Here is a 26,832-nt window from a genome sequence, read left to right on the forward strand (position 1 = left end):
TACTATTTTCTTCCCTTTCCAGTCAAATGCCACACAGACACATGGTCATGATTGACGTAGGCTTGCAAATAGGTGAGAACATGAAATGATTCCAGATTGTTAGAGAACTTTTTGTCACCCTAAGAGTTACAGTCTGTTGTTGCCATTTTAAAGAGCTCAGTCTTCAATGAAAACAGTTTCCAGAAACAGTAGCATTTACTTTACAATTGCTGATCCAGAGAAGCAATGCATATGTTCATATGTATGACTAATGATGCTGCAGTGCATTCAGTGGTGGAAAAAGTACTAAATTGTCATACTTGAGTGAAAGTAAATGCGATACATCAAATTCCTTCGATTAAGAAAACCAGATGGCACACTCCAACACTCAGCCATCATTTAGAAACAGTCTGCCTGATCAGAGGCAGCAGGGATGACAATGCTTTATAGTGATAGGTACGTGAATTGGACCATATTGCTGTCCTGCCTTAGCATTTAAAAAATGTAAAAGTTGTCAAAAATATACAGTACAAAAAAAAAAAAAAAGTACAGACACCCCAAGTAAAAAAGTACAGACACCCCAAAAAATGACTTAAGGTCCAATGCAGCAATTTTTATCTCAATATCAAATCATTTCTGGGTAACAATTAAGTACCTTACTGTGACTGTTTAATTACAATTGTCAAAGAGCAATTTCTCAAGCAAGAATTTTGCTAGGACTGTCTGGGAGTTGTCTGAGTGGGGAGGGGAAAACTGAAAATTAGCTGTTATTGGCCGAGAGGTTTTAAACTCTTTCTTTTTGGTCTATTAAATCATTTACAGCTTGGTGATGTCACCAGGCAGGCCAACACTCCATCCCACCAAAACAGGCTTAAATTTCAGGCAGTCTTTTCAAACAGCTCTTACACTAAAAAGACTATAATTTTCACAGTATTATTCCAATCTCAGTGTGGAAATATATATAAAAACACAGGAATATCACGTTTTTGACTGCACTGGGTCTTTAAATAGTACTTAAGAGAATACCAAGGTGTTAGTCAGCATCCCTGTCCCATGGTTGGTAGACAGTGTACAGTCCTCCTTTCCTCCAATGGGACCTTAAGCCCTTTATCAGCTGCTGCACCTGGGTTACAGCCAATTAGAGACAAGGAGAACACAACAGGGTGTGGCCCGTCCGACCTGATACAAAAGCCCCCGGCCGGTGCCCACCTCCTCCCCAGGTCCCATCGTTGTGTGACTGTGAAGAGCGATACCCTCCGCTTCACAGTAGACCAATAGGGCTCTTAAGGCGACCGCCAACCCCGTCTTTCGACACTTCACAACACAGTCACATCACAACACAGTCAGTCGACTCTACAAACATGGGTAACTCTACAGGATCCACCGTGGAAGATCTCCAGGCCGTGGAGAAGCACCTCTGGTATAAGAAGTTCATGACAGAGTGTCCTTCAGGTCAGCTCACCCTGCATGAGTTCAAGCAGTTCTTTGGGCTCCGGGGACTGGATGCTGAGGCCAACGCCTACATCGAGCAGATGTTCCGCACGTTCGATATGAACAAGGTAAGACTATGCGGCATTCATTGAACCGAGGCTGCTTGCAAAGGGGATGCTATAGGCTAAAATAGGCTTTACATTTATGTCAAAGTAGGAACGCCTCAGGTGAAGGGGACACCTTACCAACAGAGGATAAGGATATGATTGGTTGTATTGTAAATGTATGCACTAATTACAAGTGCACCTAAATATATAGTATTGTCATAATGCCACTACTCGAATAAGACCCCTACTTCTCCATTTCCAAAAGCTAAAGTACATTTTAAACCAGAAGGTGTCCACAGTTAAACATAGGGAATCTCTTGAATCCTAGGGTTTTGTTTTGACTAGTCTTCCAGATGAGTTGGAAGAAGCTAATCGTCTCACAAGTACTAAGGCTCAATTTACACAACTATATTTAGTAACCCTGTCACCTTTGATTATAATATTATAATAGGCTGGGATTGGATTCACATGCGATTTAGTATGAGGATTATTTTGAGAGACAAGTTGTCAATATCTCTGTGGTAGGAGTGCAGTCTGAGCTTATCTGCTATTTCTCTCGTTAGAAAGACAGCACCACATTCTGGTATTCTCCAGTACATTCTGGTTGATTTCAGAATCAATTCAATTTCAGCATCATAGACAGCTGATTTTAATTAGTGATAACTTATGTGAAAGTTTACTGACGGAACATGATGCATGTGAACAGTTGGTTACACTGATCAGAATATTGAATGTTCACTTCAAAGTAATTACGTGAATCTCCCTTTTATGGCATTGAAGCCTAAGGAATGTCCAGATCTCAAGAGCTGTGTGCCAGATTAGACCTTTGTCTTTTGAGTTTCCCATTTTTTGTCAGTAGCTAGTAGTTTTATGGGTGTAGCTGAGGAGGTTGGTACTATGGGAGGTTTGTACTATGGTACTATTCCCTGGGGACAGAACTGAGTGACTAACTGCTATTTTCAGATCTTCAGGACAGTGCAGTGAACAGGGCTGGTAATTATGTTATTATAAAACGGGATGTTTGAATCCTGGATGCTGATTAAGAAGTGCAGTATGACAATCTTAGATTGTGCACATCGGCTGCGTTTAAACAGGCAGCCCAATTCTGATATTTATTTTCAACTAACTGGTATTTTTTCGACCAATCACAGATCTTTTTCAGAGCTGATCTGATCAGAGACCAATTAGTGAAAAAAAGATCAGAATTGGGCTGCCAGTGTAAACGCAGCCATAGTTAAGTGAGGGAGGGTGTCAGTGTAAAGCTGAGGGAAGTGCGACTCATTTGGGTTGACCCAGAGGGCACTAATGCTGCCAAGTAATTTTGTAGGATCTTAAAATGGGAGGCAGTTTTCTACAGCAGGAAAATAATCCTATAGCAACACGAAATGTGAATTATGTGGATTATAATAAATTGAATTTTTTTTGAAGGGGTTGATACGTTTTTCATAAGAGAAAATCAAGTCTGAAATGTCAAAGAGGAAATTAAACTTCAGAAGCCTTTTTAAACCTCAAATACACTAGATTTAAAAAGTCTTACATTGCAGGAAAGTTAACCTGCAACAGGGTGATCAAATTAAGATCCTACATCTGTAGGTCTTGCCATGGCCTTGGCACAGATCAGTGTGGAGATAATCCCCCAGCGATTATACATAGTTATCATCCCTGATAATGCATCTTCTAAGCAGAACATGACCACCTACATCTTGAAGAGATGACTGAGATGGTAAAAACAGATGTTCCAACTAACACGCTTTCCTTTTTACAGGATGGCTACATAGACTTCTTGGAGTATGTGGCTGCTCTGAGTCTGGTGATGCGGGGTAAAATGGAACATAAGCTCCGCTGGTACTTTAAGCTGTATGATGTGGACGGCAACGGGTGCATTGATCGAAGTGAGCTGCTAAACATCATAAAGGTATAGAGACCAGTCCAGAAACACAGTGCTGAGCAATGGAATCTGTATCACACAAAGGCATGCAGGCTAACTATTGCCTTTTGTCTTCTTCAGGCTATCCGCGCAATCAATGGGAATGAAAACCAGGAAGTTGATGCGGAGGAGTTCACCAACCGGGTGTTTGATAAGATAGATGTCAACGGAGATGGCAAGTGTCCACTTATTTTTTGTCACAGACTTGTAGGGTTGCGAGTTCTGTCCCTTTCCAATTCAGGTTAACAACCTCTTAACCTTGTCTTCTACCCATCAGGGGAGCTGTCTTTGGAGGAGTTTGTGGCGGGGGCTCACACTGACGAAGACTTCATGGAAGTGATGATGAAGACCTTGGATCTCACCCACATAGTCGCCATGATCCACAATCGGAGGCACAGTGTTTAGAGTCTGCCCTGAGACACCTCCATCTCCACTCTCCATTGTAATAGACTGCAGAAGGGCCACATAGGAACTGAGCCATGAGCCCTCTCAAAAGATCTAGCCCAGATTTGTTTAAGACAATCTTTATCTTAGCAATGCTGAAGGGCCATGCTTTGAATGCATTCTTTGTTGTCGGAATTCACAAGAGGTTGAATGATGATGAAAAATGCCCTTTGCCTGCATACAAATGACTCAGTCAACCATCGCTGGCTGGTTAGTGCCCTTGTGCATGATCTAAATCTCTGAGAGGTCTACATAATGAGAGAGAGATCATCTCTCACACCGTCAGCTGAATTGGAGACCCAACTAGGTCATAACATAAGGAGGGTGAAGGATAAAGAGGGTGGAGGGAGTGGAGTGGGGTGGAGACTACCCATTATAACCCATGCATTCCTGACAAAAAATAATTATATATATATATATATATATATATATATACACACATTTTTAAATCCCTCATCCACCTCAGAGACAGATTCCTGTAGGGAAATTATCCTTTCCAAACCTATCTTTTGGACCAAACTCTCTTATTCAGTTGAGTGGTTCCTCTATATGACTATGTGCCCGGGTTCTATTGGTGGAAGTTATAATTCACCTACTTTCCTCCCAGTACAGTCAGCTGTCAGCTCAAATATGACTAGAACCCATTTTGTGCCATTATTAAACAGTCCAGTTCCTCAAGAAACAGGTACTTCCACAAGTTAGGGATCTTAACTTTATGATACTTGTCACAAAATGCACTTAATAAAAAAACAAGACCAGCATGTTTTAACATTGCACTGGCTGTTAGGAGATTAACGTTTGCATTTTCAGACCTTCATTAATTTGAAGGAATATCTTAACAGAACTACATTCTAATGTTTTCCCTACAAGACAGTAAAATGTAAAAAAACTAAATTGTGCATATTTGTTTCTGTGAGTGTGTGAGACATTATGCATGAATGATCAATGCTCTCACCTAGTGGGCATTAGAATTACCTTTATATACAGTAGCAGTCAAAAGTTTGGACACCTACTCATTCAAGACTTTTTCTTAATTTTTTACTAACACATATGGAATAATGTAGTAACCAAAAAGTGTGCAAATCAAAATATTTTATATTTGACATTCTTCAAAGTAGCCACCCTTTGACTTGATGACAGCTATGCACACTCTTGGCATTATTTCACCCAGCTTCATGAGGTTGTCACCTGGAATGCATTTCAATTAACAGGTGTGCCTTGATTACTTTATACATTTTTATTTATTTCCTTCTTAATGCGTTTGAGACAATCAGTTGTGTTGTGACAAGGTAGGGGGGTATATATAAGAAAGCCCTATTTGGTAAAAGACCAAGTCCATATTATGGCAAGAACAGCTCAAATATGCAAAGAAAAATGACAGTCCATCATTACTATTAAGACATAAAGGTCAGTCAATACGGAACATTTCAAGAACTTTGAAAGTTTCAAGTGCAGTTGCGAAATCCATCAAGCGTTATGATGAAACTGTCTCTCATGAGGACCGCCACAGGAAAGACCCAGAGTTACCTCTGCTGCAGAGGATAAGTTCATTAGAGTTACCAGCCTCAGAAATTGCAGCCCAAATAAATGCATCAAAATTCAAGTAACAGACACATCAAGACTGTGAAATCAGGCCTTCATGGTCAAATTGCTGCAAAGAAACAACTACTAAATGACACCAATAAGAAGAAACTTGCTTGGACTAAGAAACATAAGCAATGAACATTAGACTAGCGGAAATCTGTCATTTTGGTCTGATGAGTCCAAATTTGAGATGTTTGGTTACAACCACTGTCTTTGTGAGACACAGAGTAGGTGAACGGATGATCTCCGCATGTGTGGTTCCCACCGTGAAGCATGGAGGAGGTGATGTAATGGTGTGGGGGGTGTGCTTTGCTGGTGACACTGTTGGTAATTTATTTAGAATTCAAGGCACACTTAACCAGCATAGCTAACACAGAGTTCTGCAGCGATACACCATCCCATCTGGTTTGCCCTTAGTGGGACTATCATTTGTTATTCAACAGGACAATGACCCAACACACCTCCAGGCTGTGTCAGGGTTATTTGACCAAAAAAGAGTGATGCATCAGATGACCTGGCCTCCATAATCACCTGACCTCAACTCAATTGAGATGGTTTAGGATGAGTTGGACCGCAGAGTGAAAGAAAAGCAGCCATCAAGTCCAACAATATTTTCACACTCCACAGCTTTAATTGCTCGCTATTGTTTTAGAAATCCAAATGCCTAACAGACATTACAGTCTCTGTGGCGTAATGAGGGAGACAGGGAGGTGAGTCACAAGCCAGACTGTGCCAATATGGTTTCCATGACAACCATGACCCATTTCCATGGTAACACACATCCATAAAGCACTACAAAAAGGTTACGCAGTACTTACATGGATCTGAATGAATCTGGAAGGAGGAACACAGACCATGGCAATCTGACAGTAAGCAGCATGTAAAATATGAATAAATATGCCGGTTGATATATAGAAAACACCCAAACCAAATAAAAAGGAGAAGAAGAGGTCACAGTCAGTCAGGGTGAGGACCTAAAACCACCAAAACTCCCCTTGTGGATCTGACTGTACTGGCTTTACCTCTGCATACAGACAGGACTGCATTGTGCTGTGCTGGACAAAGGCCTTTAATCATCTCTAAAATACAGCCGCAGCTTGCAGGCACATCCCAAAGCTGGTTCAAGAGGAGGCCATTGTCATCACCATTGTTACGGGATTCACTGGGGCAGGAATGGCAAATAAACAAGTACCCAGGAATATGGCACCTGTCAACCCAGAAAGCATTAATAATCTACAACTGCAGCCCATAACACACCCCTAACCACATATACTAAATCAATGCACCACTGTTATCAGGAAGGATGTCAACCATCATGGAGAGCTTACCATTTTACATTTTAGTTATTTAGCAGACACTCTTTATCCAGAGCTTCTTACAGTAGTGAGTGCATACATTTTCATACTGGTTCCCCGTGGGAATTGAACCCACAACCCTGGTGTTGCAAGCACAATGCTCAACCAACTAAGCTACACAGGACCAATGAGACAAGTGGACTGCTACCACCTAGTGCCTTAGCTCAGAACCCTCCCACATATAGTTTAAAGGGAATCTGAGAGACGACGTAGTACAGGGGTGTCAAACTCATTCCACGGAGGGCCTAGTGTCTGCAGGTTTTTGGTTTTTCCTCTCAATAAAGCCCTAGACAACCAGGTGTGGGGAGTTCCTAACTAATTAGTGATGTTAATTCATCAATCAAGTACAAGGGAGGAGCGAAAACCCGCAGACACTCGGCCCCCCGTGGAATGAGTTTGACACCTGTGACGTAGTACATGGGCTTTGACCATTATGGAATTTTTGGAAACGATTCATTGTCATAAACAGCCATATTGTCAGTAATTTTTGTTGAAAAATATTTTGAGCTTTTAATGTATTCTTTGAAAATAGCCATGACATACCTAATGAATACAACACAGCTTTGGTGACAACCGCATCTCAAAAATGAATGGATTTGACCACTTGGAACATTTGGATTGGAAGTTTCTACTCCTCCTACTTTACCCTTATGTAAAAATGAAAAACTGCTATTGAGTAAACTTGTCTATATCTACTAAATAGACTGGACCCCCCCCCCCTCCTAAAATGAAGGTTTCAAGAAGATTAAAAACATTTGTTCACGGTTATTGTCCATAATTTTCATTTACACGATTATTGTGCCAACCTTATTTCATACTATCAGCACAGCCATTTACGCCAACAGAGCAATTAATGGGACAATTTGAATTCATGGGAACGCAAGTTCTTGAATCAAAGAGAAGGAAACCTAGAAATAAACTAAGCAAAAAAAGAAACGTCCTCTCACTGTCAACTGCGTTTATTTTCAGCAAACTTAATGTGTAAATATTTAATATGAACATAACAAGATCCAACAACTGAGACATAAACTGAACAAGTTCCACAGACATGTGACTAACAGAAATGGAACAATGTGTCCCTGAACAAAAGGGGGGTCAAAATCAAAAGTAACAGTCAGTATCTGGTGTGGCCACCAGCTGCATTAAGTACTGCAGTGCATCTCCTCCTCGTGGACTGCACCAGATTTGCCAGTTCTTGCTGTGAGATGTTACCCCACTCTTCCACCAAGGCACCTGCAAGTTCCCAGACATTTCTGGGGGGGAATGGCCCTAGCCCTCACATCCAACAGGTCCCAGACGTGCTCAATGGGATTGAGATCCGGGCTCTTCGCTGGCCATGGCAGAACACTGACATTCCTGTCTTTCAGGAAATCACACACAGAATGAGCAGTATGGCTGGTGGCATTGTCACGATGCGGGGTCATGTCAGGATGAGCCTGCAGGAAGGGTACCACATGAGGGAGGAGGATGACTTCCCTGTAACGCTCAGTGCTGAGATTGCCTGCAATGACAAGCTCAGTCCGATTATGCTGTGATACACCTCCCCAGACCATGACGTACCCTCCACCTCGGTCCCGTTCCAGAGTACAGGCCTCGGTGTAACGCTCCCTCGACGAAAAACGCAAATCCAACCACCACCCCTGGTGAGACAAAACTGCAACTTGTCAAAGAGCACTTTTTGCCAATCCTGTCTGGTCCAGCAATGGTGGGTCTGTGCCCATAGGCGACGTTGTTGCCGGTGATGTCTGGTGAGGATCTGCCTTACAAACAGGCCTACAAGCCCTCAGTCCAGCCTCTCAGTCTATTGCAGACAGTCTGAGCACTGATGGAGGGATTGTGCGTTCCTGGTGTAACTCGGGCAGTTGTTGCTGCCATCCTGTACCTGTCCTGCAGGTGTGATGTTCGGATGTACTGATCCGGTGCAGGTGGTTACACGTGGTCTGCCACTGCGAGGACGATCAGCTGTCTGTCCGGTCTCCCTGTAGCACTGTCTTAGGCGTCTCACAGCACGGACATTGCAATTTATTGCCCTGGCCACATCTGCAGTCCTCATGCCTCCTTGCAGCATGCCTAAGGCACGTTCATGCAGCTGAGCAGGGACCCCGGGCATCTTTCTTTTGGTGTTTTTCAGAGTCAGTAGAAAGGCCTCTTTAGTGTCCTAAGTCTTCATAACGGTGACCTTCATTGCCTACCGTCTGTAAGCTGTTAGTGTCTTAACGACCGTTCCACAGGTGCGTGTTAATTAAATGTTTATGGTTCATTGAACAAGCATGGGAAACTGTGTTTAAACCCTTTACAATGAAGATCTGTGAAGTTATTTGGATTTTTACAAATGATCTTTGAAAGACAGGGTCCTAAAAAAGGGATTTTTTTGTTGTTGTTGCTGAGTTAATTATATTCCCTACATTTTGTACCTTAAGAAGTCTTCGATGAGTCCTTCATTCTACCAGGTTCTTATTGTGCGTAGCTTTAGATGTCAGACTATGGAGAGAACAGAATCCTGTCACAATTATGAAACCTTTGTTAACAGGGACATTTTATTTTGAAGTATTGTCCACCAAAACCCCAAGGTATCCTGTAAATCCAGAAAAGTATGAATACTCTCCATTGTTTGTTCACCACAATCAAACAGGTGTAGCTAGGGAATCAATAGGCGCAGCTAAGGAATCAATAGGCGCATTCACAATGCAGTACATTCACAATGCTGCAGATGCTGGTGTCTGAAGGTGGTTCCCAGTCAGTCACCAGGGGGCAGTAAAGCATAGGCCTAATGATTCCATAGTCCTCTGGTCCTGCACAGTGCACACACAGTGAGGAGTCCAGACAAGCGAGGCATCTCCCACCTTTCTGCTCATGTTTGTCCAATGTCCACCAGTACATTCCAATCCATCAGAGTCCAGCTGAATTCCTCTCCCTTATACCACCACGCTTAGAGGAAGTCATACAGGTATTTTACCATGTCAAAGCTCACAGTCCTGGAAATTAAGAGCAGGGGGTCACAAAAGTCAGCATCTGATATTCTAAAAATAGAAATGTCTAAAAACAGATCTGTGACGAATACACTAAAGCAGGGCTCTCCGACCCTGTTCCTGGAGAGCTACCCTCCTGTAGGTTCCCTCCAACCGGTTGGTTGATGAACCGAAAGAGGGCAGTTACAACTGGGGTTGGAGCGAACACCTACAGGAGGGCATGTCTCCAGGAACAGGGTTGGAGAGCCCTGCACTAAAGACAACAGTAACATACACACCTGGAGATGGCAAGGATGAAGTCCAGAGAGACGGCACATTTGTACTTGGGCGCATCCAGCTGGTCATCGTGGCCCACCTGAATCAACAGCTGAAGGGTCACCAGGGAGGAGATCTGGGGGGGGGGGGGGGGGGGGGGGGCTTGTCATCAACCATGTTTCATTTGGCTTTACACAAATAGAGAATTCAGACTGGAGATAAAAATCATTTTAAAATCACTTCACATTAAGCCTGCACCACACATCAATTCAAGAGCAGTTCAGGGGTTGAAATAATCTATCCAAAGAGACAGCTGGTGAATTAGAATAAGAATCATCCAATACTAATACTACCATTCACATACATGACTGTTCCAGGAGTTCCACTACCTAACATTGCTACATCATTTTCCATGATCCCAGTTCAGAGTCAGAGCTGATTGAGGACATTTTCACTGAAGAATGAGTTTGTTTTATACTGAACAAAAATATAAAATGCAACATCTAAAGTGTTGGTCCCATGTTTCATGAGCTGAAATAAAATATTCTAGAAATGTTCAAGAAATCTTTCCAGCCCAGGACCTCCATAACCGGCTTCTTCACCTGCAGGAACGTGGGGGGGGGGGTACTGAGGAGTATTTCTATATGTAATAAAGCCCTTTTGTGGGGAAAACTCATTCTGATTGGCAGGCCTAGCTCACCAGTGGGTGGGCCCGGCTCCCTATGCCCTCCCAGGCCCAGCCATAGCTGCTCCACCTCCTAGTCGTGTGAGATCCATAGGGGCCATAAGGGCCTACTGAAAATTTTATATCGACTGTAACTCCGCAAAATCTTTGAATGTTGCATTTATATTTTTGTTCAGTATATATGATTGCGTTTTACTTTTCATGTATTGAATTGTATATTGATGTGTATGTTTGATACAGGGCTCATCTGCAAGAGACCTTGATCTCAGCACAACTCCCTGTCAAAATAAAGGTTAAATAAAACAATTGAAATTATCCCTTGGATGGCACTGCAGAAAGCCTGAGTGTCTCAGCTGACCTGAGAGAAAACACTGGCGGTGGGGGCCACTCTGCTATCCACCACACTGTAGAAGATGGCCAGGAGACGGTCCAGAGGGAACGGCTTGGGCCCCAGCAGGTGATTACTGGTCTGAATGGGAAGGAGGTGAATTCACTAGGTAGAACATCTCATTGACTAAACCTAAAGAATAGTACAATAGCTTTAGCTGAAGACAATCACCTTTTCATGTTTCTTCAAAAAGTTGGTCTTTTTTATTTTGCCATGGTGCTGTTGGACAAGGGAGAAAAAGAATAATGTAAATCACCAACTAGGGGGGGGAAATTATGCAGACAATTACATTGATAGAAACTACAATCCATCTGCAATATTAAAGTTGATCTACCCCCCCCCCCCACAAAAAAAATAAAAAAATAAAAATAAGAGTAGGTAAAGTAGCAGGCAAATAAAGTTGGTGAATAGCAGGTGGCATTTATTGTTTAACAACTGACTCCTATTCTAATGATGACTTGACAATCACGTGTCTAGCTTTTGAGACGGTGAGGTGAATGAGGTTCAAGTGCTGAGGAGAGAACAGGTACCTTGAGGAAGAAGCGTTTGTCAGTGCGAGCAGGGTTGTAGGAGCCCAGGTATGCAGCTATCAGCAGGAACTTGGAGTAGTAAGGCAACTCCACATGGGCATGAGCAGACAGACCTGAGAAAGGCAGAGGAAGCTCTCAATGTCATTACCTGGGAAACATGTACAACAGCAACATCTGCAGACGGCTTGTGGATAGGATGAGAGAAACATCTGCTGTTGTTTCCACTGTCTGGGTATCTAGTAGCAATGAGTCTGGAGTGGGCCCTCCATTCAGGGATAAACATAGAGGTAGTTTAGAGGGTCCACTCCCCTGAACTCCCTCTCAGGCTGGGGACAAGCAGCAACAACAAACAAGGGGATAGCTAGGGTCTGGGAGTCTGTGAACTGGTCCTGGTCACACCATTCTAACTAGGTTATTTCCACTGGTCTTGTTCCCAGTGCATGTGTGCATATGTATCTGTGTGTCCACACTTCTCCTTGCCTACCTCTCACGGCTCCTGCCTCCTTCTCCTCCATCTGCAGCTGTTGCTCCCACTGCACACTGAGCACAACAGAGACATGACAAAGTCAGGGGACACACCACTATTACAGAGCCAGCAGCACTGAGCCGCTTTTGTGTAATAAAAGCCGGCAAACGTAATTAAGGCCGTCTGTCGTCAGTCCATGAGAGAAGGAGGTTGGTCACGGAAGCTAAATCAATGGGAGTTGATCACATTTGGCTGAGGCAGATGTACACAGACAGACCTGGACAACTCTCGCAGGTACACCGTCTGCATGGCCTTCTTCAGGTAAGGCTCGATGTTCCTCCACAGCTTGTGAGTGTCACCCTCTTTCACTGAGGGCAGAGAAAATAAAGGTTGAAATTTAAACATTGATAATCTGAGAGACAAGCTAGAGGGAGGATGACATGAAAGGAATCCATCATCAAATTAAAGTACAGAGAGAGAGATTAAGGGAAGACAGCAAAGTAATTGAAATATTGATGTAGTTATTACTGTTCTAGAAATATGAATATATTACCTTTGCCTTGCTCCAAAGGTTCAACGAATTTAGAGAAATTGAGGGCAGCCTGTTTGAAAAAAGAATTAAAAATATGAAAGGACAACAAGTACAGACTATGACAATGTAAACAACATGTCTGCCAAGGTTGGATCATTATTACAATTCTGCATATCAAAGAAAACCCAATCCTTAGAAGTAGTAACTCAAGTGGACTAAATAAAATAGTGATGGATAGCCTGGAAACAAACTCATACTGAATCCTCAAAGGGTAGCATGGAGTGTGTGTGTACATATTCAGAGCAAACTGTTGCCTAATCTGAAATTAACCCCTTGCACCAACCTATTGACATTTCTTTAAGCCCCCAGAATACATCTTAAAAGGACTGGATAAGTGTGTAAGCCAGACCTTTTCTTCAAACTTACAAGGGGGCATCAAGATACATCTAGAGAGGGGTGCAAGAGCTTGTTCTTTGTCTGGGCTGTCAGAGTGTGTCATGACAGTGTGTTAACAGCTATGTGAGAGTTGAGTTACTTTGAATGTGTCTGTGTCCTTACTGAGTGTGGTCTGAATGTGTGAGCATGTGTCTGTGAGAGTTCAGTGTTACTATGAGTGTGCATAACTGACCAGGTGTCTGAGCTCTCGGAGGTCCCTGCAGACAGAGTAGAAGACTCCCAGTAGGATGTTGATGAAGGCAGAGTAGAGCTCTGGGGAGTAGGACGGGTGGCTGTCCTCAGACAGGATCTGCTGCAGCTCCCCTGCACAGGAACAACACACACACACAGTCAACGCCTGCCTAAAATTAAGTCACACACAAAGACTCTCTCACACGACTGTAGTCATTTTATGTACAGGAACTCAGACATTCTTTCAAACATTGATTAAAGCCTAAGTGTTCATTTTCTCAACGTTCTCTCACGGATGCCTTTGTTTGTTGTGTTCTGTCAAAATCAAATCAAAATGTATTTGTCACATGCGCCGAATACAAGTGTAGACCTTACCGTGAAATGCTTACTTACAAGCCCTTAACCAACAGTGCAGTTCAAGAAGAGTTAAGAAAATATTTACCAAGTAAACTAAAGTAAAAACATAAAATACTTTTTATTAACACAATAACAAGACTATATACAGGGGGTACCTGTAACGAGTCAGTGTGCAGGGGTACAGACCAGTTGAGGTAATTTGTACATGTAGGTAGGGGTGAAGTGACTATGCATAGATAATAAACAGAATAGCAGCAGTGCACAAAATAAATGGGGGGGGGGGGGGGTCAACGTAATAGTCCGGTGGCCATTTGATTCATTGTTCAGCAGTCTTATGGCTTGGGGGTAGAAGCTTTTAAGGAGTCTTTTGGTCCAAGACTTGGCGCTCCGGTTACTGCTTGCCGTGCGGTACCAGAGAGAACAGTCTATGACTTGGGTGACTGGAGTCTTTGACAATTTGTTGGGGCTTTCTCTGACACCGCCTAGTATATAGGTCCTGGAAGGCAGGAGGCTTGGCCCCAGTGATGTACTGGGCCATACGCACTACCCTCTGTAGTGCCTTACAGTCAGATGCCGAGCAGTTGCCATACCAGGCGGTGATACAACCGGTCAGGATGCTCTCAATGGTGCAGACGTAGAACTTTGAGGATCTGGGGACCAATGCCAAATCTTTTCAGTCTCTTGAGGGGGAAAAGGTTTTGTCGTGCCCTCTTCACGACTGTCTTGGTGTGTTTGGACCATGATAGTTCGTTGGTGATGTGGACACCAAGGAACTTGAAACTCTCGACCTGCTCCACTACAGCCCCATTGATGTTAATGGGGGCCTGTTAGGCCCACCTCGTCCTGTAGTCCACGATCAGCTCCTTTGTCTTGCTCACATTGAGGGAGAGGTTGTTGTCCTGGCACCACACTGCCAGTTCTCGGACCTCCTCCCTATAGCATGTCTCGCTGTCGGTGATCAGGCCTACCACTGTTGTGTTGTCAGCAAACTTAATGATAGTGTTGAGTCGTGTTTGGCCACGCAGTCGTGGGTGAACAGGGAGTACAGAATGGACTAAGGACACACCCGAGGGGCCCCAGTGTTGAGGATCAGCGTGGCAGACGTGTAGTTTCCCACCCTTACCACCTGCGGGCGGCCTGTCAGGAAGTCCAGGATCCAGTTGCAGAGGGAGGTGTTTAGTCCCAGTGTCCTTAGCTTAGTGATGAGCTTCATGGGCACTATGGTGTTGAACGCTGAGCTGTAGTCAATGAATAGCATTCTCACATAGGTGTTCCTTTTGTCCAGCTGGGAAAGGGCAGTGTGGAGTGCGATTGAGATTGCGTCATCTGTGGATCTGTTAGGGCGGTATGCGAATTGGAGTGGGTCTAGGGTATCCGGGAGGATGCTGTTGATGTGAGCCATGACCAGCCTTTCAAAGCACTTCATGGCTACCGACGTGAGTGCTACGGGGCGGTAATCATTTAGGCAGGTTACCTTCACAGGTTACCTTGAATGTTGACCTGTTTAAAGCTCTTGCTTACATCGGCGACCGAGTGCTTTATCACACAGTCATCCAGAACAGCTGGTGCTCTTGTGCATGCTTCAGTTTTGCTTGCCTCAAAGCGAGCATAAAAGGCATTTAGCTCATCTGGTAGGCTCGCATCACTGGGCAGCTCGCGCCTGGGTTTCCCTTTGTAGTCCGTAATAGTTTTCAAGCTCTGCCACATCCAACGAGCGTCAGAGCCAGTGTTGTAGGATTCAATCTTAATCCCGTATTGACGCTTCGTTTGCTTGATGGTTAGTCTGAGTGCATAGCGGGATTTCTTATAAGCATCCGGATTAGTGTCCCGCTCCTTGAAAGCAGAAACCATGGTTACTGGTTGGGATATGTACGTACGGTCACTGTGGAGACGACGTTGTCGATGCACTTATTGATGAAGCCGATGACTGAGGTGGTATACTCCTCAATGCCAATGGATGAATCCCAGAACATATTCCAGTCTGTGCTAGCAAAACAGTCCTGTAGCGTAGCATCCTCGTCATCTGACCACTTCCGTATTGAGCGAGTCACTGGTACTTCCTGCTTTAGGTTTAGCTTGTAAGCAGGAATCAGGAGGATAGAATTATGGTCAGATTTGCCAAATGGAGGGTGATGGAGAGATTTGTATGCATCTCTGTGTGTGGAGTAAAGGTGGTCTAGAGTTTTATCCCCGTCTGGTTGCACATGTGACATGCTGGTAAAAATGTGGGAAAACTGATTTAAATTTACCTGCATTAACGTCCCCGGCCACTAGGAGCGCCGCTTCTAGATGAGCATTTTCTTGTTTGCTTATGGCCTTATAGAGTTGGTTGAGTGCGGTCTTAGTGCCAGCATCGGTCTGTGGTGGTAAATACACGGCTACAAATAATATAGATGAGAACTCTCTTGGTAGATAGTGTGGTCTACAGCTTATCATAAGGTACTCTATCTCAGGCAAACAATACCTTGAGACTTCTTTAATATTAGACATCGCGCACCAGCTGTTATTGACAAAAAGACACACAACCCCACCCCTCGTCTTACCAGACGTAGCATCTCGGGTCTGCCGGAGCATGGAAAATCCTGCCAGTTCTATATTATCCGTGTCGTCATTCAGCCACGACTCGGTGAAACATAAGATATTACAGGACTTATTGTCCTGTTGGTAGGACAATCATAATCGTAGGGCATCAATTTTATTTTCCAATGATTGCATGTTAGCAAGTAGAACGGAAGGCAGTGGGAGTTAACTCGCTTGCCTACGGATTCTCAAAAGGCAGCCCGATCTGCGTCCTCTTTTCCTCAGTATTTTCTTCACGCAAATGACGGGGATTTGGGCCTGTTCCCGGGAGAGCAGTATATCCTTCGGACTCGTTAAAGGAAAAAGCTTCTTCCAGTTCATGGTGAGTAATCGCTGTTCTGATGTCCAGAAGTTATTTTCAGTCATAAGAGATGGTAGCAGCAACTTAATGTACAAAATAAGTTACAAATAATGCAAAAATAAAAATAAAAATAGCACAATTGGTCAGGAGCATGTAAAACGTCAGCCATCCTCTTCGGTGCCATCTTAGTCACAGTCATTTCTCAAGTGTTGGTGCAAAACCACATGTACAAAGAGTTCTCACTAATCACATGAGGTTGGTGGCACCTTTATTGGAGAGAACAGGCTCGTGATAATAACTGGAGCGGAATCATTGGCATGGAATCAAATACATCACACACATGGTTTCCAGGTGTTTGATGCCATTCCATTTGCTCCTTTGCGGAGATTATGAGCTGTCCTCCCCTCAGCAGCCTCCCCTGCCACTAATCCATCTGTACCTAATTCAATGCTAAAGCCATAGATGCTTGTCTGTTGACAGCTGTACCTTTACTGTAGTCAGGGAAGTGGAGCAGCAGTGGTTCAAAGCAGCCAGTGTTGGGTCGGAACTTATCCCATACTATCTCACTGAGCATGATCACTGTCACATTGTCATCAACCTGCCAGGGAAACAGTGTCAGTTACGTAGAGGTACAGGATCAGATCACATTGTGGATTCAAAGAATACAACTATGTTTGTATTCAACATTTAGTAGTCAACTACACCTTTACAGTACCACTACAATATCAATGCAAGGGGATGAGTTTTTAAAACACTTCTACCAAGACAAAGACAGGCGGCATTCAGCTTTAAAAACTAAAAGAAAACTAAACTAAACATTCTGGTCATCTATCTGCCCTTTTGAGGTTCAGAATTAATATGCAAATAATGATTATCAAGAATGATTGTCATTCTTCCTCATCTCTGCCTTTCAAAGCACTTATTCGAGTGCCTCCTTGAAACATTCAATTCAAGGTTATCTATTAAAAAGGGACCCTTCTGCGCTAGTTCACAATCCACCACTCACGTCTGTCTGCAACTTAATGAAGTAGTATGCTCAACAGGTGACATGACTCTTACCAGTTCCTGAAGGCGCAAGAAGGCAGGGAGGAGATTGGCTTCCATATCTCTAAGGAGCTCAACCCGGTCCAGCACCTACCCAAGATACACACAGCAGAGGTCACTGTAACTGTTTCATTATATACCACAAATGATGCTGTATAACAATAGAGAACCTGGAAAGAGAACCTGCATTGTAACTGAGGATGCAATTTTTAAAATAAGTGGATTATCAAGCAGGAATATCACAGGTGGGGATAATTTTTACTCACAATGTATCGTGTCTGCTTGGCTGAGGCCTGGACACACAGTTGTTTGTAGACTCGTACGAAGTCTGACAGGGAGGGACTGCGGGACAGTAGGGAGGCAGAGTCGGAGCCAAAGAGGGAGAGGAGAACCTGCTCAAACAGCAGTCCTACAGAGACACATTCCACACAGCTCACTGTGGCATAGGGAAGCTCCAGTTCCTTCAGCAAGGTGTGTATCACATGGCTTTTTCCTGTTGTACGATGACCATAAATGAAAATGGAAGGGTAGCTGCATTGCTCTGGCTGTAGGCACAAAATGTACACCATGTATTAAAGTGTCAATACAATGATTCACAGAAAAAGTTTTGAATGTATTATGTAATTGTGGCAGTGGGTGGTGTTTAAGATGGAGGACAATCATTTTTTTATTTATTATCATGGCCTTATTTCTATTACAGCATATTGGATGACTGTCATTCATATTCCATTTACCCAGTTCAATGTAACATTGATTTAGGCTACTTACATGATACTTGAATTTTCAACAGAATCAACTAAATGAATACACCCCTGATCACACGTAAACACAGTTCACTTTCATAGCAGCCACGTTGTATTCCTTCTCACATATACTCGAAGGAAAAACTTTCCAAGCCAAACCATATCATAACTGCTACACACAGCCTACAGCTTTGTTACCATATGAGTTAAAGTAACGTCATAGTCAACATAGCTAATAGAACTAAAACGTTAGTAAACCGCTACAATCATGCAGTAGTGTAAGCAGTTTAGCAGTTAAACCGACAGGCCACGATGGCAATACATTTGTAAAACCAAAAGTTTACCTTGACTTGGAAGAGTTCCAGTGTTATATAGTCATAGCCAGCTAACTATCTGTTGTTTTATTTAACCTTTATTTAACTGTTTACCATAATGCGCTTGATGTTACAATGTTGTTTCAAATCAGACACAGACCTCTCCCATTAACGCCAGCAGCATTCTCGCCTGGACATCTCTGCAAGGCAACCTCTCCATCACGCGCAGCAACTTTTCATCATCATACCCTAGGTGCTGAAGTTGTGCTGCCATTGTTTAGGCTACTTTTAGACACACACCGAACCGTAAAGTGTATGACTTAAAGTAGTTTGGCCTATAAAAGAGATAAAGAGACAGTCACAGAACAAGGTTACTCTTTTCAAACTAGCAGTGCATTGTGCAAATTGTCTGTCTTTGCTTCCCTTCCTCTGCTGCAATGCTAACTACCTAGCTAACTCAACTGATAACAGTGTAGCTCTCGTGGAAACTCAAGGGTAATGTTAAGTTGTTGAAAGTTCATATTTTGTTACTGCAAGCATAGCATATGTTACCTGGTTGGAGTTCATGTACTACTGAAATGACCCATATCCAACTTCCCAGTAAACATGTCAAGAGTTTCCCGCATCTCCAAATGCACGTCACAATTTCCTGTCTCTTTACAAGCCAATCACCGCCAGGTTAAAGCAATTGACTCTGGGAGTTGTAGTTGTCTATTTGCAACGTAATGCCACTATCACTAAATGCCATCACCCCTATTTGCAATGTTTTGGATGTATGAAATCGAGTGATTTAATTGAGGACATTTCGTTTAATTGCAAAAATGTTCAAACACCGGCTTCTCGGGCATTAGCACTTAAATAAACCACCAGCTTACTGAAATCCATTGGTGTTTAATATGAGGGTTTTAGCATGAAATATCCTTTATATTTGTTTACACACTTATTTGACTGCTTTGTTGTTAATGTTTTGGCGCCGAACTGGTTGCAGTTGTGAAATAAGTCAACACTTGGAAGTTAATTGAAAATAATGCCATTCATCAGCCTAATTAGGCAATTTTTTCTTGAACATATGGTCTATCCACTAGAAGCCCCACAATATGGACAAGTATATAAAAAATGAATACTATATATGAATACATTTTTTAAATTGTTATTCAAGTATAGGCCTAAATTACCAGTTACCATAGATTTCCATAGATTACCTGTTGCCATAGATCACCGAAGATGTAGGTAACGTTGGTCAATTACCCTTAGTTTTGCAACCCTGTAGATCTGTATCCGCGGCTTGATGGAAAAAGCTGGTAGGCTACTCCTGGCTAGATATAGCGTTTACAGTGGGACACTACAGGCTAGTTAGTAGTTGAAGTGGAACAACATTTTCTCATTAGAAATGCATTAATGTCCCACTTCCCCCGGTACTTGGTTGTGAAATCATCTATACGACTTTGTAGAGTCTTAGGCCTATATACTGTATAAAACACGCTCAGTTTTCACAATTTCGTGACAATAACCTTATACTAGACTCACCCCATGCCCTTTGAATATTGATTTGGGGAGATTCCAAGCTCTTGGTAAAAATCTAACTAAAATGGAACACCTCTATAATTCCCCAAATGCTGTCCCTTTTCATGAATTCGTAAAAAAAATTAAATTATATAAATTATATTATCTCTTTCTTACATGTCATGGTCGGTTCTTTCTTTCTATCCTTTCCGTTACCCTTGTTATTTCCCTCTAATTCCTTCCACCATCATCCTATGCTGTTTGTGATATATAGCCTCTAGAATTTATTTTGAGATGTCATGAACAACTACAGCAACATATTTCTATGTATTTTAGAATATCGAATGAATTAAATTACATTTAAATTTATTAAAGGTTTAATTTGTGCATTTTTGTAGCTGAAAAAAGGTCCCTGTGCCACTATTCAAAAAACATTCGTTGGAATTGGGACAGTACAATACATTTACTTTTCGAGAAATACATGTTAACATGGTTATTATATATTTTTTAAACTGACAATAACTTCCTTTTAACACCAAAAGTTAGATTGCTGAATTATAATTGACAGAATGACAGACATCATTCTAGCGCAAGATTTCATAGTTTTCATGATTTCAACGGGTCACCCATCTAAGAAACCTGAACATACACTTTGCTCAGAGTCTGTGTGGATGGGCACCTTGTCTTCTTTTACAGCTATGAAGTTTGTCATTTCTTTTTTTTTGTTTTTTTTCACATTGAGAATGATTCAATTTGTCTTACACCATTCATAAACTAATAGGTATGCTACTGTAAATATAAAGTTATTTTCTCAGTTTCAAATTAATTGTAACCACAAGCCTTCTCCTAAATAATGAACATAACATGCTTTCATGCCTGTGTACACGTTGTTTGTTTTTCTTGTTAGGCCTATAGGTTACCTCTACCGTGCCATGGGGAGAAATATGCCACATGCAGCTTTGAGAAGGCTAATCCTGAATAAGAATAGACTGCACTGAGAGAAGGTACTGGCAGAGCAGTCATAGCCACTTCAGAATCATCAAGTGATCAACAAGAAGAGCATCAAGTCAACCTAACCACCTAGCACTGTTGCCCACTGCATAGCACACAACGTTGGAGACTTGGGGTAGGCTATCAAACAGGTGATGCATTTATAGTGATTACCCAGCCATTGCAATCATGATTAAGTTTAGCCAATTACCCTATATCATGACTTCGTGATAAAATGCCATGTCGCAGAGCTGAGTTTTATAGCCTGCCCTTGATGTTGATGTGCACTTGTTCACTGTGCGCTAAATAGCAGCGCGTCTTGATGTGCGACAGAAACCATCCTATTTCGGTGGACACAGATTAACACGGAGAGAGAGGCGACATTGAGAGAGAGAGCTGAAACGTCAATATTCTGCCTCACGAGTCAGAGCCAACCTAGACTAAATCAAATAGGAGTGTTGCTTTTTAGATTTAACGATTTTATTTCAGATGTCTCCCATTCCACAATTGCACTGGGGCATGAGAGAGTGGGATTAGGGGATAGGCTGTATTGCGCATGGTGCTTTATCAGAGGGGCTTTGATAGGCCTATCGGTTGTGACAGTCGGACTGCGCCTGCCTGGAATACAGGTGTTCTTTGGTCAAATATGGACGCAGAGCACATGATGCACAGTGAGCAGATTGTCAACACTTGCGACTTCATCATCTCAGTTAAATGCACCTGCTCCACCTCGGGAAAATCGGTTTTCGGTGGAAGATGAGGTTGTAGCCTTGACCACTACAGTAGTGGCCACGTCTGTGAATGGGGATCTCAGCTGCTCTCTGAGGATTGTAGCATGTTTCATGGATTATTCATCTCTGTGCGCCCTCAATCGAATGCAGTTCTGACCGTAGGATGTTTGTTTAGCCTACTATGGCTGTAGCGTATTTGCGAAATGCATGGCGGTTTCGAATTAACACCCGGTGATTATTACATGCTGTTATCTCAGTGATCATTCATTCAGAAGATTCCTCCTCAGTATTATTCGTAATATCTCTCGGATACCCAGCCTACCATTCAATAAAGATACGGAAAACGGTGGCGGGCCCAAGCACAGTGCAAGCTGCGAGGCTTTAGTAGGCTAAACACCCGCCCAGAAGGGATCAGTTTAGTCGGGGAGACGTTGTCACATTGACGCGGCCGGGATATGCTCTGTGCTTGATTAAAGCTCTGTGTGTGAACAGTTCGTAAATATAAAAACCTTTAGAGACTGAATGATGGTGCCTGGGGCTCCAACAACCATGCTTCCCGCTTCCGAGGCTGCCAAAATCTACCAGACCAACTACGTGAGGAACTCCCGCGCTATCGGGGTTCTGTGGGCCATCTTCACCATCCTCTTCGCTATAGTCAACGTGGTGTGCTTCATCCAGCCCTACTGGATCGGAGACGGGATGGACACGCCGCAGGCCGGTTACTTCGGCCTCTTCCACTACTGCATCGGAAACGGGCTGTCCCGGGACCTGACGTGCCAGGGCAGCTTCATGGAGTTCAGCACCATCCCCTCCGGCGCCTTCAAAGCCGCGTCCGTCTTCATCGGGATGTCCATGGCGCTGGTCATCGGATGCATCGGCTGCTTCACGCTCTTCTTCTTCTGCAGCACAGGCACGGTCTACAAGATCTGCGGCTGGATGCAGCTGGCTGCGGGTAAGTTCCCCCGTCTGCATATTGATTCCTTGAAGGGGGAAGGAGTTCAGAACTTCAGCAGTTCTACAACCAGAGAGAGATCTCCGTATTACAGCTGTTCAATCAGCCAGGAAGGGGAAATAAACAATGTGTTAAAGCTAGAATCCTTAGTTGCTACATCCATTCTTGGACTTGTAAATTATAGGCTGCCAATTGATTCTTGAAGAATATAACTGATACATGCCTCATGAGTTTAGTTCAACTGTCGTGCCCCATCAGAACCCAAAATATAAACTTGTTTTACTCCAATGTTGATAAACAACGTAAATGTAAACAACCACTGTATAGCCTAAAAATATGTTTAAAACTATGCATTCGATATCATTGGTGGTTAGTCCGTGCAACTATAGCTCTGTCTATGAATTTTAGAGTGGTTACATTTCTCCAACCCAATCCCTTAGATTTTTTTGCAAAACGGGCGGGGATGCCCTTTCCTATTGTTTAAATGAAGGATTCTAGCTTTAAGTGTGGTTGATAGTGTTATACTTGACATCAGGTTTAAAAGAAGTGTATAATGAATGTCGGGGTGTTAAGTAGGTGGGTTAAGCAAATATATTTCTATAAAATGAGCAAAAGCTCCTTGCAGATGACATGTTTGTTTATCTGTCTTAAATCACCATACACTGTCACACTATCTTTAAAAGATCTATTAACGGAGCAAAGACAACCACAAAATACAGCCAGACACGCAAACCACACCGTCCAAGTTGCATGTACAAGCCTTGCAAAAATAAATTTACACATGCATGTGTCAAGCGCAAACTTGGTTCTATTTGAGATGCTCCAGGTGCTGCAAGTCCCCTCCTTATTGTATATCAGGAAGATACAAACCCACATAGATGCTTGAAAAACACACGATAAGAGATTAATTAAAGATGACTAAACACCAACTAGGTTTCCCTTTTTATATGTGGCTGGGCTGGTAGATGAATCCTTGGAGTAGAGAAACACAAGATTATGTATGACTCCAGGTCAAAATTCTCCAAAGAACCATCTTAAAGGAGGACCATATGAATGTTAGGTAAAATAACAACCCAATGTTAATCTCTCAGCTAAATATCCATTGACGTTTCATGTGTTTCGACCCACCCAAAATTAATATAATTGATGCACAGTTGATTTGAGTTTTAACCTGCATGTCATGATTGCATCTTGTCAGACAAAATCCCAGTGGCATGCAGACGTACTCCCGTGTTGTAGTCTGCATGTAATGCTCTCTCATACATCCGAATTTACCCAAGCTTGTAAACAAGCATCACAGTGAAAGTTACTTTTGCAGAATTTAAGGTGGTAAAGAATGCACACAGACTCCAGATTGTGGCTTTAAAGCGGGTGCATACAATCAACCAGTGATCAATCAGAGGCAATGATCCTTCAACTCATCTCTGTAACAAGTAACACAAACCGCTGATTAAAAAACATACTGAATGGTGTTAATGCTGCTTGACAGATGTTGGTCTGAGACCCACAACACCATCCGTCTGTAAAGCTGCAGGAGCCTCGCTGTAAATTCATGTTGAACATAAACACCAGCATGGAGATTATCCGGAGGATTCCACAGCATTCTCGTCCCAGACCGAGTTAAAACAGAAGCCCTGCCCAATGAACACAGGTGTTTATATCAGCACCTTGTTTTTCCACATGAAAGAAAGACGCTGCTTATCCCTCAGTGGTGACCGCTTGGTTGGTATCCACAAAAGGATCTCAGAATAGGAGTGCTGATCTAGGATCGGTTTTGCATTTTAGATCATAATGAGTATGATTATATGGACAGATCCTAGATCAGCAGGCCTACTCTGAGATGTTCTGGACACGGTCTTCATAATCCGGTACAGATCTGATCATGTTCAGACTATACAGGGGGTGATCAACAAACTGACTAACACAGCCTGTATGATGCCTAAAAACACACTTTACTAAACATATTGTAAATATTTATGTTATGTTATGGGGCCTTTTCACCACTGAGATTCTCCAAAAATACAGGTGTCAAATATGTTTTATGAACTCAACAGTCCGTGTGTCTCCCCCCCCCCCCCCCCACCCCCCGAAGGCTCTGTCAAGAAATATGGCATGGCATCACAATGTACCATACCGTCGTAAGGCTGCAGAGCATGGCTTTATGGAGTGCTGTGGGGGGAGGAGTCAACATTGGCGATGACAATGAGAGGTCTGAATGCTCGGGGCCTATTGGCTGCTCATTGCTTCCTTGTCTTTTATTGATCCATCACAGCACTTTGCTTGTGGCAATGACATGCATCATCAGCATTCAGGCAATCGCTGCCTCATTCAACTCACTCACTGAATCTCTCTCTCTCTCCGTTCTCCTTCTCTCAGATATGTCATGTTGAGGTCACCTTGAAATTGGCTATTAAGATGTTCCTGGGGAGTAGTAATTGGAAATATATTGTACTTTTATTTTCTCATTGCAGCCACAGATCCCAGGAATGATTGTCAAATCCTTCTAGGCTCAGTGTAGTCAGACTTCTATTCAGGACCAACTGGCTGTTGTGAGTTTCTGCCAAAGACGGCTCATAGCGAAGATGCACCTTTCCTTAAAAGCAGAGGAGAGGATGAACGTCTGATGACAACAATCTACCTGTAGGCATTTGAACAGCAACACCAGAAGTAAATGTCCATGAAACCAACTGACATGTTCCTGCCCTTGCAGGCTGCAGCAATACCTAAAGAAGTCTGTCTCCTTACTACTATTAACACTCTTGAATAATCTGCTTAATTGGCCCACTGCACACAGCACTTCTCAGGTAGACATGCCCAGTCTGCACTCAGCCCAGTAGCTGCCTGCAAACTGGAGCAGCTGGACCATCCGCCCTGCCTCCCTCCATCCTCCCCCCTTGCGTCGCCTTGACCACCCCGCTCACTGCGGACCAATTAACTCCAGAACTAAGACTGACAGGAAGCCCCCTCCATGACAACCACACTGCATGGTCGGTCGATGATAATCACACTCATCCTGTGACAACTTCCACCAAATGCCAGGCGCTTCTCCACTCTAGTGGAGGATGTGATGGATGGGTCGGCTCTGGCAGCATGACAATGCCTGCCTGTCTGGCTCTAGTGAGGAAGCAGATTGGTGCTCGGCTCGCCATCCTGGATGGAAACAAGAACGCTGACCATCCCTATTTCTGACCCTCACCAAGGCAAATGCATGAACACACAGGAAGGTGATTATCATTACTGTATTCGGCAGGGGCTCCTTGCTCAGTTTGGATATGGCTTCCACAAGCAAGCAAAGGAACCAGGGGGGGCTCTTGAGTGCATTATGGAGGCATTTCAATGACCTGTTTCCTGGATCTGTTTGGACCACTAGGCTGCCCGTACGGGTAAGTGGCCGCACATTGCTGCACTCAGTACTGGTCCAATGGGTCCCCTGAGACGGAAGCTGGCATTAGCATCAAACATTAAAAGGCCCATTTGGTTGCTAGTGGTTTATTGATCCAGAGGTTTCTGTGCAGAACAAAACAGCACAAAGCTCCACTAATGGGAGACATATGCTGTCACCGTCTGGCTCCTCTGCGGCTTACAGGCAGTACTGTTTGTTGGTCTATTTATTCAGGTGTGTGTGAGTGTTTGAGTGTGTGTGCTACTCTTTACCGTGTCTTTAATTTATCATAGGTGTCTGTCACAATCCCTCAGTATGGGGATTGGGCCAACTCGTGCCTATGCATGATTTGGCATTTAAATACACACAGTCTGTTCAGCACTCATACAGCACTGTGGCTGTTGGGGATCTTTGCACAGTGTGGCTCTCCATTTCTCACACTTCTTTAAAATGGAGGCAAGTGAGAGACATCACATGGTGCCTTGTTGGGGGAAAGAGAGGAGGTGGATAAGAGATGTCAACTAAGGGAGGGGATGAAGACCAGCTGGGAGGAAAATATAAAAGCACATTAAAGAAAATGGAAAGTGGTGGTCACAAAGAAGGATTTGGAGAGAAAAACAGAGAGAAGAAGAGTTAAAATATTGATGCTGAAAAGT

General features: G+C 43.3%; 3 protein-coding genes across 3 annotated transcripts in view; 2 read left to right on the top strand and 1 right to left on the bottom strand.

Annotated features, from left to right (window-relative positions):
* The first annotated feature begins 1,229 nt into the window (after nt 1-1,229).
* On the top strand, nt 1,230-3,849 carry LOC129864792 (guanylyl cyclase-activating protein 1-like). The gene is made up of 4 exons (XM_055937084.1): nt 1,230-1,538; nt 3,283-3,432; nt 3,526-3,619; nt 3,722-3,849. The coding sequence occupies exons 1-4, from the start codon at nt 1,341-1,343 to the stop codon at nt 3,847-3,849; spliced, it is 570 nt and encodes a 189-aa protein (XP_055793059.1). The 5' UTR covers nt 1,230-1,340.
* A 3,921-nt stretch (nt 3,850-7,770) lies between these two features.
* LOC129865067 (origin recognition complex subunit 5-like) lies at nt 7,771-19,343 on the bottom strand. Its single transcript, XM_055937530.1, has 14 exons — nt 19,171-19,343; nt 18,779-18,953; nt 17,828-18,106; nt 17,577-17,651; nt 17,004-17,115; nt 13,281-13,411; nt 12,674-12,722; nt 12,398-12,488; nt 12,139-12,194; nt 11,655-11,767; nt 11,296-11,343; nt 11,095-11,205; nt 10,075-10,187; nt 7,771-9,802 (listed from the first exon to the last, which is right to left on the bottom strand). The coding sequence occupies exons 2-14, from the start codon at nt 18,890-18,892 to the stop codon at nt 9,757-9,759; spliced, it is 1,338 nt and encodes a 445-aa protein (XP_055793505.1). The 5' UTR covers nt 18,893-18,953; nt 19,171-19,343; the 3' UTR covers nt 7,771-9,756.
* A 1,972-nt stretch (nt 19,344-21,315) lies between these two features.
* Nucleotides 21,316-26,832, top strand: part of LOC129865068 (LHFPL tetraspan subfamily member 3 protein) — a 44,681-nt gene continuing 39,164 nt past the window's right edge. The window contains exon 1 of the mRNA XM_055937531.1: nt 21,316-22,794. Within this exon, the coding sequence (XP_055793506.1) occupies nt 22,365-22,794 (430 nt within the window). The 5' untranslated portion in view covers nt 21,316-22,364. The remainder of the gene's footprint in view (nt 22,795-26,832) is intronic.

This window comes from Salvelinus fontinalis, chromosome 11 (assembly GCF_029448725.1).
Source record: "Salvelinus fontinalis isolate EN_2023a chromosome 11, ASM2944872v1, whole genome shotgun sequence".
NCBI lineage: Eukaryota > Metazoa > Chordata > Actinopteri > Salmoniformes > Salmonidae > Salvelinus > Salvelinus fontinalis.